The sequence below is a fragment of the Heteronotia binoei genome, chromosome 3 (assembly GCF_032191835.1).
Source record: "Heteronotia binoei isolate CCM8104 ecotype False Entrance Well chromosome 3, APGP_CSIRO_Hbin_v1, whole genome shotgun sequence".
In the NCBI taxonomy this organism is placed as follows: domain Eukaryota; kingdom Metazoa; phylum Chordata; class Lepidosauria; order Squamata; family Gekkonidae; genus Heteronotia; species Heteronotia binoei.
The window spans coordinates 164,692,145-164,706,680 of record NC_083225.1 but is presented as its reverse complement, the minus strand read 5'-3'; the positions used below and the strand labels follow the sequence as shown (position 1 = coordinate 164,706,680).

General features: G+C 44.0%; 1 protein-coding gene across 1 annotated transcript; it reads left to right on the top strand.

The window, feature by feature from the left end:
- Nucleotides 1-2,696: 2,696 nt before the first annotated feature.
- Nucleotides 2,697-14,402, top strand: IL17D (interleukin 17D). The gene is made up of 3 exons (XM_060234814.1): nucleotides 2,697-2,763; nucleotides 4,207-4,502; nucleotides 14,061-14,402. The coding sequence occupies exons 1-3, from the start codon at nucleotides 2,749-2,751 to the stop codon at nucleotides 14,380-14,382; spliced, it is 633 nt and encodes a 210-aa protein (XP_060090797.1). The 5' UTR covers nucleotides 2,697-2,748; the 3' UTR covers nucleotides 14,383-14,402.
- The last annotated feature ends 134 nt before the right edge of the window (nucleotides 14,403-14,536 follow it).

Below are 14,536 nucleotides of genomic sequence, written 5' to 3'. Positions count from 1 at the left end.
AAACCTCCTTCAAGTGGTCTTTGTTTCACAGCTCTTTTCACGCCTAGGAGAGAGCTATAGCATTTTGCATACCTCAAGTGTTTAGCTAAAAGTGTGTGTGTGTGAGGGAGAGATTCAGTGGGTGAGGTGAACCTTCACCTGGCAGAAGTTTCACCATTCTTTCTGCAGCACCTGTGCTAACATCATTGGAATGATTCTAGTCAAGCTAATTGTACCAAGTTATGTGTGTGGGTCACATTGTTGACCATGACAAAACTGGGCAGTGGGTGTCTTCAGCTCTTCTCTTTTTGCAATTAGCTAGATCATGTCTTTGACTTTGTATGGGAAGCCCCCTTTATGTTTTCTCTGCTGTGCTTACTAGAGCAGCCCTTTGGCTACAGCAGAAAAATGCACAAGAGTCAGATCCAACTCAACAGACCTTTAGGGAACCATAAATTATGCATTCGTTTCTCCTGTAAGTTAACAAAAACCCTTTCAGTTTGTGGAGGCCCCTTGTTTTCCTTTCTGTGCTTCTATCATCTTTATTTTAAAAGTCAGCATGCTCAAAAGAAGCAACACGGTGGAAAGTCTAAATACTATCCGTTTGTTTAAATAATCCTTGTTTTATTACTAACTGGAGCTTACTTACGCATAATGAGTGAAATTAAGAATGAAATGAAGTTTCTGTTTTTGGAGCCATCTATCCTCCTCAATTCATGAATTAATTAGATGTTTCAAAGGGAGAGGGAAGCCCAACCCACTGGCAATAATTCTCTTCTAGGTTTTGTTTCCAATTAGTGCTTTGGGGGCGGGGGGCAGTTTCGATTAGTCTGCCAGAACTTTACTTAGTATTTTAAAAAAGGATGATTTTTCAGTCAGAAAGAGTAAAGCGGAAATTACTAACGCTTGGTAGTTGTCAGTATTCGCCTTATCCTCCCTAATTAAATTAATTAAGGGGAAGGGCCATAATTCAGTGGTAACATCTGGCCAGTTCTAGTTCAAGGTCTCAGGCAGGAATGCTGGAAAACGTTTGTCTGAGATATTGGAGGGGCCGCTGTCTATGGAGAATTTGCACTCTTGGGCTATATGGACCAATGCTGAACTGGCGTGAAGCAACTTACATTGGCCAGTTCTAAGAAAAGTTACCTCAATATGAAGTATTCATAAAAATTAAGGTACTACAGACTGAATAGTCGAAATGCTTTTTTTTTAAAAAAGTAAAGTGCCCACTAGGAGCTGGTTTCAGAGTTCACATTGAGACTTCAGTGATTTTGAACTGGGGCTGAAATACTGTAACCTCACTCAAATTAAGGGGGGAGGGGGACTTCCCTGATACGCTTTAGGGACCTGCTTTGGATTTGGTCTCTTGAAGATTTCTTCAGGGATCTGATTATTATCTGAAGTGAGGTGCAACATCAAGGAGTCTGAGTAAATGATGATTCTAGCAGAATATAAACAGGTCCCGTTGGATCTTTTGTATGAAGGCCACACAGAAAGGTCACATGACAAAAAATCTGTGTTCTAGCACTTGGTAGTGCTCTTGTGATGCAAAAACATGGTTAGGGGAAGGGATGCTCATTAATGTTACATGGAACTCCCCCCACCCCTGCAACCTCCAGCTAAACATTCGGTCATCATAATGAACATATAGAGTTCCCATCTTTGGCTTGGAAAATTCCTAAAGACTGAAGGGTGCCTGGGGAAGGTGGAGTTTGGAGAGGGAGTTCAGTGAAGATGTGATGTCACTCTAGGATTTCTGCAAAATTTGTCATCTGAAGGTGCCGTTTCATCCAGCAGAGCTGATTTCTGTATTCTGGTCCTCAGCTGGGAGAACTCTAGGTCCCGCCTTGAGGTTGATAGTCCTATAACATATCCTGCATCATAAATTCATGGAGTCAGCACTTCATATCGCTGTTGGCTTCATGGCAGAAAAACCATGGAGCCAAGGCACAGTTCCTCAGTGTGTGTTTACGGAGATTCTTCTCAAAATGCATTCTCAGATCATGACTTGCATGCCTTATGGGCTGCACTGTAAAAATGGTATATCCTGTGATTTCTTTGTGTCACTGTGACATCGGTACACAGATCCAAGTCTCAGCACCTTGCATGGTTTTTACATGGCACTCATATCCAGATCCACCAGTAAAGCAACTAAATGGAGGATCTGTCATTTTATGGCATCTGTATGGCATAAAAACAGATCCAAGGCATGGATGTGCATGGTTTTAGCATGGTCACCCCTGTCAAATTGCAGCTGACATCCTCCATACATTGGGAACAGATGTGATGATGGTTCGGGGGAGGGACCCTCATGATCTCTGTATAGACCTGACGTTTATTTGTTCCATCTGGAACCAGCTAAGGAAGTAACACGTTTTCAAGGCCACAGTGGAATCCTTGGTTGGTTCCTCTGCTAAAGGTCAGGAGGCTTCAGGCCTGCTCCGTTTTCTTTTTCACCACCCAATCTGTCAATCTCTGAGGGAGCGCGCCTGCACACACACACACACACAAAGCAGCCCCCACACCCCAGCTATGGCAAGGCGCTGAAAAGCCGCTCCCCCCCCGCCCCCTTCCCTCCGCTAGGGCTGAAAATGCTTTTGGCACCGGCAGGCAGGGGCGACGCAGCGAAGCGCGGGGCAGGCTTCCAACATTCCCGCCCGCTCCCCCGCCGCGAGAGTCAAGGAGGACAGCGGCCGATTAATGAGCCACCGCGCTTCCCAGCTGCTGCTTGCAGCCGGCCGGCCGCCGGAGTCCGGAAGCCTCCCCACCATGCAGCAGGTCAAGGTAAGGGGGACCAGCGGTGGCGCTTTGGAGAGGGGACGCGGCAGGGGGGGGCGGGGGGGATCCGCGCTCTCTCGCCCTTTCCCCTCCTGGTTGCAGTCGCTGGGCTTGTTCGCTGCTCCCGGCTGCCTTCGGCGAGGATTTCTTGGGATTTGCACATTCTCGGCGGACGGCTGGGGCCAAAGGAGCTTGTTTTGAGGCGCAAAAGAGCCGCAGAAGTGGAGGGGCCGCGCACTTGCTCATCAGCCATCCTCCGCGGTGGAGCGTTTTAAAGAGCTCCATTCTGACGCATCAAAGGGCTGACGAGCCCTCTGTCCAGGAAAGCGCCCGGGGGTGGCGGACTTGGGGGAAAGAGGACTCTGGTCCGCTTGTCAAGCTGACGCGGAGGTTCTCTTGCTCGGGGAAATTCCCCCAGTGATAATAATGCAGAGGCGCGCCAAAAGCAGCACCTTAAGGATGTTCAGAAGTGGAGCCTATAAGGGAAGGGGGAAGCAAGATGCAGAAGTCCTCCAGTTGCCGCCGCCGCCGCCGTTGTGAAAAAATTGCCTCCCAGCTGGACTTATTGAATAGATGCCTAAGCTGCTCACCTTACCTATAAGTTATTGACCTATCAGTTATTGTACCCAGGACTAGAACTGACCCTGAAACAATCCACTTAGTTATTAAAATACACCTGCCAGGTCCTGCAGATTAACAAATTTTAAATTCCACACCATCAGTATGCAGGTAAAAGATCCATACTGGATTAAGTCCTGTGTGCATTTTGGGGGGAATGCTTAAATGAATGCAAAAGATTAGTGCTGTTAATGCTGGATGTGTGCTCCCTTGGTTGAGTTAATATACACAGATCCTCTTGCACAGCAAAAATGACTGCATATAACAGGTGAACATATGAACATATGAAGCCGCCTTATACTGAATCAGACCCTGGTCCATCAAAGTCAGTATTGTCTTCTCAGACTGGCAGCGGCTCTCCAGGGTCTCAAGCTGAGGTTTTTCACACCTATTTGCCTGGACCTTTTTTAGTTGGAGATGCCAGGGATTGAACCTGGGACGGTGGTTTTCTTTCTTTCTTTGAGACTACAGAGTGCTTTTACACACACTAAATAACACACTTTCAATGCACTTTGCAACTGGATTTTGCTGTGTGAAATTGTAAGATCCACTCGCAAACTGCCATTGAAGTGGATTGAAGCTGCATCACTTAGCATGTGTCAAAGCGCCCTAAGATCTAATAGGACTTCTCAGTATCAGAGTGCCCTTTCTACATCATAGAGAACATATATTCTGAGGTCAATCCTAAAACAATAAAAGGCTGCTTTGGCTATGACAGTCCTGTAATATGGGGGCCGGAAGAATGTTCTTCTGAACTATCTTGAAATATTGCAGAACATTGAAGCGCGTACTCCAAAGCATCCTTTCTTGCTTCCTTCTCTGCTCTTACAGGTGTGGGTGCTTGCTGGGATGCTCTTATGCGGACTGCATTTCCTTGAGTTAGAGGCTTTCAAAGTGAGCAAACGTCCAATGCGGACTCGAGCCTGTGCCGACAGGCCAGAGGAGCTTCTCGAGCAGCTGTATGGGAGACTTACAGCGGGCATGCTCAGCGCCTTCCACCACACCTTGCAGCTGGAGCCGCTGGAAAAAGAGCACAACATCACTTGCCCGACGGGAAGCAGGTCTCCTGTGGATAAGAAGTACCGTCTCCCCATCAATCTGAACAGTGTGTCCCCTTGGTCATACAGGTAATCTGAACTCATGATCATTTCCCCCCCCCCCATATGATATAGAGAGATGGGTGAATAGTACACACACACACTGCTCCACAGCTGCCTGCTCTATAGCTAGAAAAAAGAATGAACCCCCCCCACCACCACCACCATGCAGCCATTTGTTGGTGGTGGTGAAAAATGCTGTCAAGGAACAGCTGTCTCATGGCTTCCCCATAGGATTTTAAAAGCAAGAGACAAACATAGGGTCACCTTGAGGTGAACAGTGGTAGTTTGCTATTGCCTGCCTCTGCATAGCAACCCTGGATTTCTTTGGTGGTCTCCCATCCAGTTACTAATCTGGGCTGGTCCTACTTGGTTTCTGAGATCTGATGAGATTGGGCAAGCCTGAGTCATCCAGGTCAGGGCAGCCCTTTGCAAAGGACTAACAATATTGAGGTTATGATAAAGGCTCTCTTCCTTTACCTTTTGGATTGAGATTGACTGGCCTTTCAGCTAAGGGGGCTGTGCATACTGTTTGCACAGTGCTGCCTCTGTTAATTAGGGCAGCACTATGAGAAATGCAATTGGAGCTGACTCACTTTATCCTTTCTGATTTAATAACCTGTAATCCAAAAATGAGCAAATAGATTAACATTGCAATCTTAAACACAGCTGTAACCTTCAAAAACCATTGGATTTAAATAAATTCCTAAGGGTATAACTTGACTTCAGAGAGGAATTTAGAGAAGAGAGTAGGGGGTGGGTGTTCTGGCCCACCTCTAGCCCTTATTTACAAGGCTGTTGTATTTTTAACCCAACCTTAAAATCTGGGGAATTGCTATTTTAGTGGTACATAAATGTGTCACAAAACCAGTGGTTACAAACCCAGAATAATTGCTAGCTTTAAAAATAAGAGTTCACGTTACAATGCATCCATTTTTATGAATGAACAGTAACACTTGTGCTCTGTAGGAAATAAAAACATCAGTTTTTAAAGGACTATCAATAAACATTTGCTTTGTGGCTTGTCTTCTGCCTGGCTCAGTTTAAAAAATAACTGTAAGATAAAAAGAGCTGTGTTCTTAACATGGCCTTTTAACCAAGTTAATCTATTTTGAAATTATGTTTACAAGAAAGAAAAATCAGATGCTAAACCTGCATGCCAAGTTGTGTGTTGGATAGTGGCTTGTACATTTCTCATTATTCAAATGACAGAGAACCTAAGGACCTTTGCTGTCCAAATTCTGCAGTAGGAAAGGAAGGCAAAATACACAAAAATACACATGGGCAATTGTTTCCACATACAAGCAGTCATGCTTTGATTCAGAAGGGGATGAAGGTTGTAAATCCTAAAACATCCAAGAAGAGATTAGCATTGAGCTGAGATTGACTGTGGCTCAGTGGCAGAGCATCTGCCTTACATGCAGAAAGTCCCAGGTTTAGTCTGACATCTCCAGTTAAAAGGATTAAGCAGTACGTAACTCCAGGAATTACATGAAGATTTTAAAAAGTGTTAGGGGATTTAGCTGAAGATGCCTCATCTTACTTAAAGCCTCTCAAGGGAGGGACACAAGTATTTGGCAAGGTTAACCTTCTGGAGACCCTGAAAAGCCTCTGACAGTAAGATACTGATTTGATGGATTGTCTGACTCAGTATGAGGCAGCCATATGAAACACAGAGGACATCACCAGTAAAGGTGTCCCAGGAAGAAAGGAGTTCCAGGCAGAAGGGGGAGCCAGGCATATGGGGTTCCGTCTTAAGAGAGAAGCCACCTTTTGTGTATTTTATACAGTGATGATGCGGACTGGTCCTCAGAGCCCTACTTCAGTGTCTTTTTGCCTGGCACATTTCTTTTTGTGGGCCTCTGCACTACTTTTGGCCTCCTCATTGCTATGTTTGCCAGCTCCCCTGTATGATATCATCTCCAGCTGTCATTAACCTACCTTTTTAAAGGTTTCCAAATTATAAATAATAATGGCAGTAAACAAATCCAGTGCTAAGTGCTTCCACTGCAGTTCCTCCCTGAACAGCTAACCCCAGTCTGATACGCTGTCACTGTTACAGCCTTCCGGTCCATATGGCTGCATTTCTAGCCCAGGTAATTGGAGTAGTTCACAAGAAGGGTTCAAGGCATGCAGTTAAAGTGTTGGACTAAGATTTGAGGCTCTGATCCCCACTTGGATACTCTGTGGATGACCTTGGACCAGTTCCATCTTCTCAACCTAACCTACTTCATAGGGTTGTTTTGAGAATAAAACAGGAGAGAATGATGTTGTAAGCCATGGGGGGGTGGGGGGTGGGAATCCCCACTGGGGAGCAAAGATATAAATTTATATTTGAAGCTCTTGATCTAGTGGAGGTTCCAGGCCTATCCATAGGTTGCCTGACTTCATCTTTGGATCCCAAGTGTGTCATTAAAAAAAAAGAAGGCAGGCATATGGTCCAGGGGTGTCAAGCATGCGACCTGTGGGCCAAACTGGCCTGCCCAGGGCTTCAATCAGGTCCATAGGTCTCTCTTCTCTCCCCTCCTGCCCTCACCCTGCGAAACTCCGAAGGCTGCAAGGAGAGGATGTTCCTAGCTCCTTCTGCCTTCTCTTTGCAGAGGTTAAAGCTGCAAGCAAAGCGGCAAAGACAATGCGGAATGGATTTCCCACTCTGGCTTCTGGACATAGCAAAGGTGAACACAAAATCCACTCCATGTTTTCTTTGCAACTTTGTCTATGTGTTTCAATGGAGAGGAACTTCCCAAAGTTCCTATGGCCAGCTGAAGCTTCCTGGGGTTGTGTCTTTGCAAACCAAGCGTTGCTGCCTTGAGCCAGCTTTGTCTCTTCTCATTGGAGTAAAAACTAGTGCCTAGTGAGTTCTCTAACTTGGGAACCCACAGCCAAAGGGGATATGACACTGGAGAGCCATTGCTAACCTGAGTAGACGGGAGCGGTGTGTGTGTGGAAAAGCTTGCAATGCCTTGCCATTTCGTGTTTGCCCAGGCTGAGAGCATTTTATTTTTTAACGTTTCTGTTGTGATCTTTGTGCTTTTTCTTGATGTTTTATTTTTAAAATTGCATTGCAAAATCCCACTATCCTCCCTTTCCATTTTAAACAAAATATTGCAAGAGTTTTAAGCTTGTTTGTATTTTAAGTTAAAAATTGATATATTTAATTGCGTTGGCTTGTGTCCTCTATATCTCTGCTATCTGGCATTACATTTTAGGACATGCATGGCTCAGCCCCACCAAGAGCTCTTTATGTCAGATCTGGCCCTCCTAACAAATGAGTTTGACACCCAGGTATAGTCTTTTCGCAGGTGTAACATATAGGGGATTGATGAAACCACATCTCTATGGGAAATGCTGCCCAAAGGTGAAAGGTACCTCTGCAAGAAAAAGGCTAAGCTAGAAGCTCTCAATCTTGGTGAATGAACAGGATCACTCAGAGCCATTTTGTTGCTGAAATCACACTCCCTCACAAGACGTAATCTGGGACACCCACCTCCATCTTGCATTCACAAAGATCTGTAGCCATGGGCACCAGCTTGTGCATATGTGCTCCTTCCCTATCTCCTTTACAAGTGGAGCTCAATGGAATATTTCCTGGTTTCAGAAATCTTCAGTTACACCCCAGTTTCTTATGATGTCCAAATGAAGTTGCTTGAATAAATTAAGAGTTTGCTTCTTTCTCACAAACTGAAACTCTGGATCTGGATCAAAATGTAAATGTTGGAGCATACTAGGGTTGCCAGGCAAGTGCCAAGGAATCAGTAGCAGGTATGTAAGCAGGGACATGGGGGGTGCCTATCATGTGGTATGTGCCTCAACATTACTTCCGGTGAAAACCTGGAGATTAGGTAGGTAGCTCTAGGAATTGCTGGAAGCACTATGGTTTTACCATAGTTTTCAGAGATTTCTAGAGTTATCCCATGTTACTTCCATGTTTTCACCAAAAGTGAAGTACTGGTACGCATGCCACTGCTGTTTATATAACATTTTTCTCTTGCTGAGATTCTAAGGAGTGGTGGGCAATAGGAACTAGGGGGCAGGGGATCCTCTGTCCCTACCAGGGGAATGATAACCCTAGAAACAGCATGTGAAAAATAGGATTGCCACCATAACCCTTTAATTCTCTGGGCTGACAAATCCCTCCTTCCCTAACTGAACTGGCAACCTGTGCTTTTGATGTAAGTTGTTTCAATGTGAATTAGAGTGCATAAGATGCAGCCTCTACTATTTTTCCATTCTCTGTAAGTTGAACCTGTACTTGCCTGTATAAAAGATATCAATGGTACAGGCGACTTCATCTGAGAAACAGTTTATAAATCGATCTACATAGCTCAAATAAATTAGCCAAGGCACATTAGCACAAAACACACATAGCTGCCAGAGTATGGAGACTTAGGTTGGTGGGAGAAGACTATTTTGTTGTTCCAACTGAGTTAACTCCATATGGAATTAGAAGCAGCTTTGCAAGATCTAGTGCAGCACTGGACTCCAGGAATTACATGATGATTTTCAAAAGTGTTAGGGGATTTAGCTGAAGATGTCTCATCTTACTTAAAGCCTCTCAAGGGAGGGACACAAGTATTTGGCAACATTAACCTTCTGCATCTTGTTAACACTGTCATAGTTGCAGTCTCCATCGTCTGGTTGTACACAAACCAGAGGCTTTTTTCCATTCTAGAGCACACAGGCTACTGCTGCTTTTGCTTTCTTCTTCTACAATAAGTTTTCTTTTAAAAAACCATTAATTCCAGACATCCTGAACAGATTCCAAGTTGTAGGAAGCCTTTGCAGACTGCAGTCATCTTGAATCACTGTTAATTCACTTCTGACACTCTGAGAAACAAGGCATTTGTGGTATGAATCAGGTATAATTTTGTTAACAGCAATGAGCAATTGTAACTGGATGGCCTCTTGGGCCCCATACACATACTATAAAGACTATTTATAGTTCACTATGCAGTTTATACACGCAGAAATCTGAAAGGCAGTCAGGTCTATTTACTTTCTAGACCTTTGGGTACATACACCGTCACCCCAATCCAAAATTCTGGGTGCACAAAGAAATGTGTGTATTGAACAGCTCTCTCCATTGCAATGAATGAAGAAACCATTGGGCACTGGGAAGGTTTTGATTGCTGTGCAATAGTATATGTTCCAGAGAAGCTCAGGCATTCTAATGTCCCACTGAATGTAATGAGCCATGTAGTGCTATCTTATGAATATATTCTCAGAAGCCCAGTTGTGCCCACTGAGGCTTATTCCAAGATAAACATATGTAGGGCTTAACTGGGCATTTTCCCCCTTCATTTCAATGGCATTTGAATTGCTTGGGTCTAGGCTGAATCCAGCCCAAATACTTGTAGTCCTGTTAGAATACGTGAAAAAGCACATGCAGGAGACTGAAATCCAGACTGAAGGGTAAGGGGGCATTTTACTATTTTCCTGCCAAGCAATTTGTCCATCAGAAGGCCCATTCCCCCCCCCCCACATGTGAATGCATATATGTCCACAACCTTACAGACAGACCACTCTTCTAACTGCAGAGATCCCCTTCATTTTTTTTCCCTTGCAAGGAGCAAAAGCGGTTTACAAAGAGTAGTTTTAAGCATGGAAATTGACAAGGGGAACTGTCCGCACACCCCTATTTAATCTGGTTGCCTCTTTAAGATTTCTGCTTCCACTGCATTCTTTTGCTTGTGATAAAAACTCATGGGAAGGCATAGAATCTTGAGGCTACATTTACCACAACTACCTTGAGCTGGTTTTGGGGGCAGAAGAATTAACTTCCAAATACTGTCTGGGCTCATCAAATCTAGCCAGCTGCTCAGTGCTGACAGTTTTTAGCTACGTCACCTCTGAATAAGCTGTTGAGAGCAAAAAACCCCCCCAAAACTTATTCAAACTGTTATGGTCCAGCTGCAGAGGACAATAACTCTCCTTAAAGGCCTGAAACTTGGCATTTGGTTTGGCTCATTGTCCATATTTTGCTTAAGTGTGTTAGTTTATATGTTGACCAAGCACCTACTTTTTGAATGACAACAGCTGGGTTTGCTAAAGCATCCAAAATGAGTTTGCCTCTAAGCCAAGTTATGCTCCAGTGGTGAAAGCCAAAAAGGCCTTTCACTTTATTAAAAAATACTGTTGTGTTGTGGGTGAATGCTGTATGAGTTACAGCCCAACCAAAATCAACTGGCTGCTCCAGTAGGGTACTTCAGCATGGATTCCACCCAACATCACACCATGGGAATACAGTTAAAGGGATACTGTGCTACAAATACAATCTAAAAGCAAAACAACAAAAGTACCAAAGGATAGAGAGATTTGCTTTTGGACACAACATCACACCAGCAGATGTCCTGCCACTCTCCCTACTGCTAAGAGGCCACTGGGTCTCTGAGGATGGCTATGGTGACATCAGGACAAGAGGCTATGGAAAGGGTTTTAGGAGACCATTTTGTGACATTCTTTTAAGCAGTAGGTATTAAAAGCTCTTGTTGTTTACATACACCTGAGGCAAACCATTAATGTAAACCATCTCTGCTTTGGCTTGATGTGTTGACCTGCATGCACTTGAATGTCTGAGATGTAAATGCACTTCTTAGTTGCATTGGGTGGAAAAATTTAGAAAAATGGGGAACGTTTTGATCTATTCAAGCAATGAATAAATGTATACAGGGGAAGGAAATTTCTGTGAGAACAAAGCCTGTTGGATGGAAGGATGGAGAGATGCCAACTTGTGTCCTTGAATGGTGCTCCTGTGCAGGAGAAATCCAGCAGGTACAGCTTTCCTTTTGACACCTGCATAGTTTAGTTGTCCAGCAAAACTTTAGTCAGGAAAAAAGCTAGTAGGATCTAAAACATAACTTTCCTGGTTTCTAACCACAGAAGCGCTGGAGACTCTAGCAGTGTCTCTTCCTTTTGATACCTGAACAGACACTCCAGTCTTTTTGGAGTTGACCACAGTGCAGCAATAAGTGTGCACTGATGTTCAGGTTAACAATGGTTAGTTTGAAATCTGAATTTACAATCCTGATTAGGCAGGTTTGTAAGTATCAGTGCAGATGGCATCATGCTCAACTCTGAAAGGGACAAAAGCCGAGAATTAATGTGGGGAAAAAACAAATATTACCCATGCACCCTAAAGGTCACCTCACTTCTCTTCAGTCAGAAGCTGGTCATTTTATGCATGTGAAACATCTAATAATTTTGGATGCAGTTCTGGGGGAAAGGAGTTCCTGTGGAATTTCTGCCTGAGTTGAAGATATAGCAGCACTTCTAGCAAAAAAACAACAACCCAACCTTGTTTAAATTAGAAGATAAAGCTCTGCCCCTCCTTTCCTTTTAATCAGTTCATCTTCCTTTCCTTGTAATCTATTTATGACAATTTTTGGCCTCCTTTGAAGCTCTGTTGAGGAGATAATAAAATTATTATTACCAGCTGAGGAGCCCTGAAACATGGAATGGCTGGGAAGCAAGCCCCACCTAGTTTAGGAACCATCTGCATGAAGGTGCTACGATATTTGCTTTCAAAACAACACATTTTGGTGCCTAGGCAGTGAAGTTTGAGTGTACAAAGAATAGCTGTTTTTTTCAGGCAAGCGTCTTCCTACTTCACCATATGGCCATAAGCTGCAGAAAGTTGGATTCAGTTTCCCACTGCAGGGGCAGAGGTCAGTTTCAGCCACTTTTCAGTGCACCCAGCCATGAAGTGTTGGGTCTCCATGCCAAACCAGTCCCAAAGCACAGATCAACAACTTGGCTTTGAGTCACTCCTATTGTTTTACATTCTGCTATTACTCATGAACTTACCAGCATCAACAGTTCTGGAAAAGAAAGTTTTTCACAACCCTTCCCCATATAAACCTGTTTTTCCAACTTCCACAAACACAAAAATATAACTATAATCTACAGTTTGGAAACATCATGTCTTAGTATCGAATTAAACCATCTGTCCGCTGCTATAATATGTACATCCACAGCCTCTCAACCAGCTGGGTGTTATATACATATCTCAGCTGGGCTTTTTTTTAAAGAAAAAGCCCAGCAGGAATTCATTTACATATTAGGCCACACACCCTGATGCCAAGCCAGCCAGAACTGCGTTCCTGTGCGTTCCTGCTCAAAAAAAAAAAAAAAAAAGCCCTGTATCTCAGTGTGGTCAAAAACATGGCAGTCTGGATTTTCAAATGCTGACCTCTCTCTTCCATGCCATGTTCCTTGTTAGTTCAGAATGCTTCTGCAAAACAGCTGCCATAAAACCAACAGAGACCTTTGAAATGGAAAGAATGAATTCACTTTTATCATTGGAAGTGAATTCTTTAAGAGCTATGTAGTGTTAGCTCCCTGGGCTACTGTTTAATAAACGAATTGCTGCTGTGATTAAAAGTGCCTTTTTCTCCAGTGGTCCAGGCAGTGGGGCAGTCAGTTACCTCTGGGAAGGCTCCTCCTCCTCCTCCTAAAACAGGGTTGGCTCCTTGAATTGATCTATGAGGGGAAGTGGCCTTCTTGCCTGGAACCATGTCAGCTTTTATGCTAACTTGACAGAATGGATCTTGCCATGGTGATCTATGCATCAGTCATCTCCACATCTTACTGCAGTATGCAGCATGTGGGGCTTATCCCTGAAGATCAACTCTGAAGATTCAGGAAGGACAGTTCAGACTGGAAGATGCTTGGCCAGAGATGGTTAACAATATGGGTGAACAAGGAAACACAGGAGGCATTCTTCTCCTTAGAGCTCTTAATAGTGTAGTTCTTGGGGTTTTTTTTGCTAGGCCAGTGTTCAGCCGAAGCTGGAACAGGCTTGCAGTAGCTACATTGAATACATCTGGGAATCAGAACTGGAAACAGCAGAAGATGTAGGTCTATAGGTCTAGCTAGACAGGTTTAAAGAAGGGCAGATGATCCCATCATAATATAAAAATGTGCAGAGATGGGATACCATTTTGATGGCTTCTACATGTAGGCCAAGCTGGTCTGTCCTTCTCTATTGCCTTTCCCTTTGCTTTGTTTGGTCACTGCACCTGCTACAAAAGTTAATGTCCAAACACAAATTAAACAATTTTTCAATATAGATTTTTTTCATTGTCCCTTGCAAAATGGGGCATATTATAAGAAACAGAAAGGCCATCTAGTCCAACAGCAGGACTATTTTATCTCCAACCCCACACAGATTGCCCTGGGGGGGTGTCAGAAAGAGGGATTGTCTACAGCAGAGAATATCAGGGAGGGTGCATGCACTTCTGCAACACTCAAGCAAACACTTGAACTGCGTCAAGTGTGAGGACTGAGCTTAAAGTCTTACAATTTGATAAACAAGAGAACTAAACTGGTGTTTATTTGACAGCCTGTCCCATTCCGGGAGCTGTCCAATTATTTTTTCTACCCAGTTTCCAAATAAGTGGCAAGACACTGAGAGAGCTGCAGCTGTATTCCCCCCACCCACTGGCATAATAACAAAAACGTCATATAATGCAAAGCAACTGTCAACATTTGCGTATAATTTTTTCCAGCTGGGGTTAAAATGAGATGTTGGGGAGGGGAAGGATGGGAAGGAGGCACAAACTGAGTCTTTATTCTTCTGCTTTGGCACAGAATTTCCTATGATCCCACAAGGTATCCAAAGTACATTCCTGAAGCGTACTGTCTGTGTAAAGGCTGCCTTACTGGAGTTTATGGGGAAGAGAATTTCCACTTTCGGAGCACCCCAGTGTACATGCCAACGGTAATCTTGCGCCGCACCACATCCTGCACCGGAGGCCGCTATGTTTACACTGAGGATTATGTCACTATCCCTGTGGGCTGCACCTGCATACCAGAACATGAAAAAGAAACAGACGGTGTCAATTCCAGTATAGACAAGCAAGTGGCAAAACTGCTGGTGAATCATCATGACAACAAGCCAGCATCAGAATGACGATGACAAGTGAAACCTGCTGCTGAGGGTTTGTTGTGTGAGCTTTTTTACCTTCAGGGAATCAGAAATGACCTGCATGTGTGAATTCACAGTCACAAAACTGTCAGCACCACTTCAAATGCAAGTGTAGGATCACATACTCAGCCTCGAGTCA

Bases quoted from the DNA above. Each gene is read 5' to 3' on its own strand.
- IL17D (XM_060234814.1), top strand. The intron at 4,503-14,060 runs GTAATCTGAACT...GCTTTGGCACAG, and splicing joins GTGTCCCCTTGGTCATACAG to AATTTCCTATGATCCCACAA.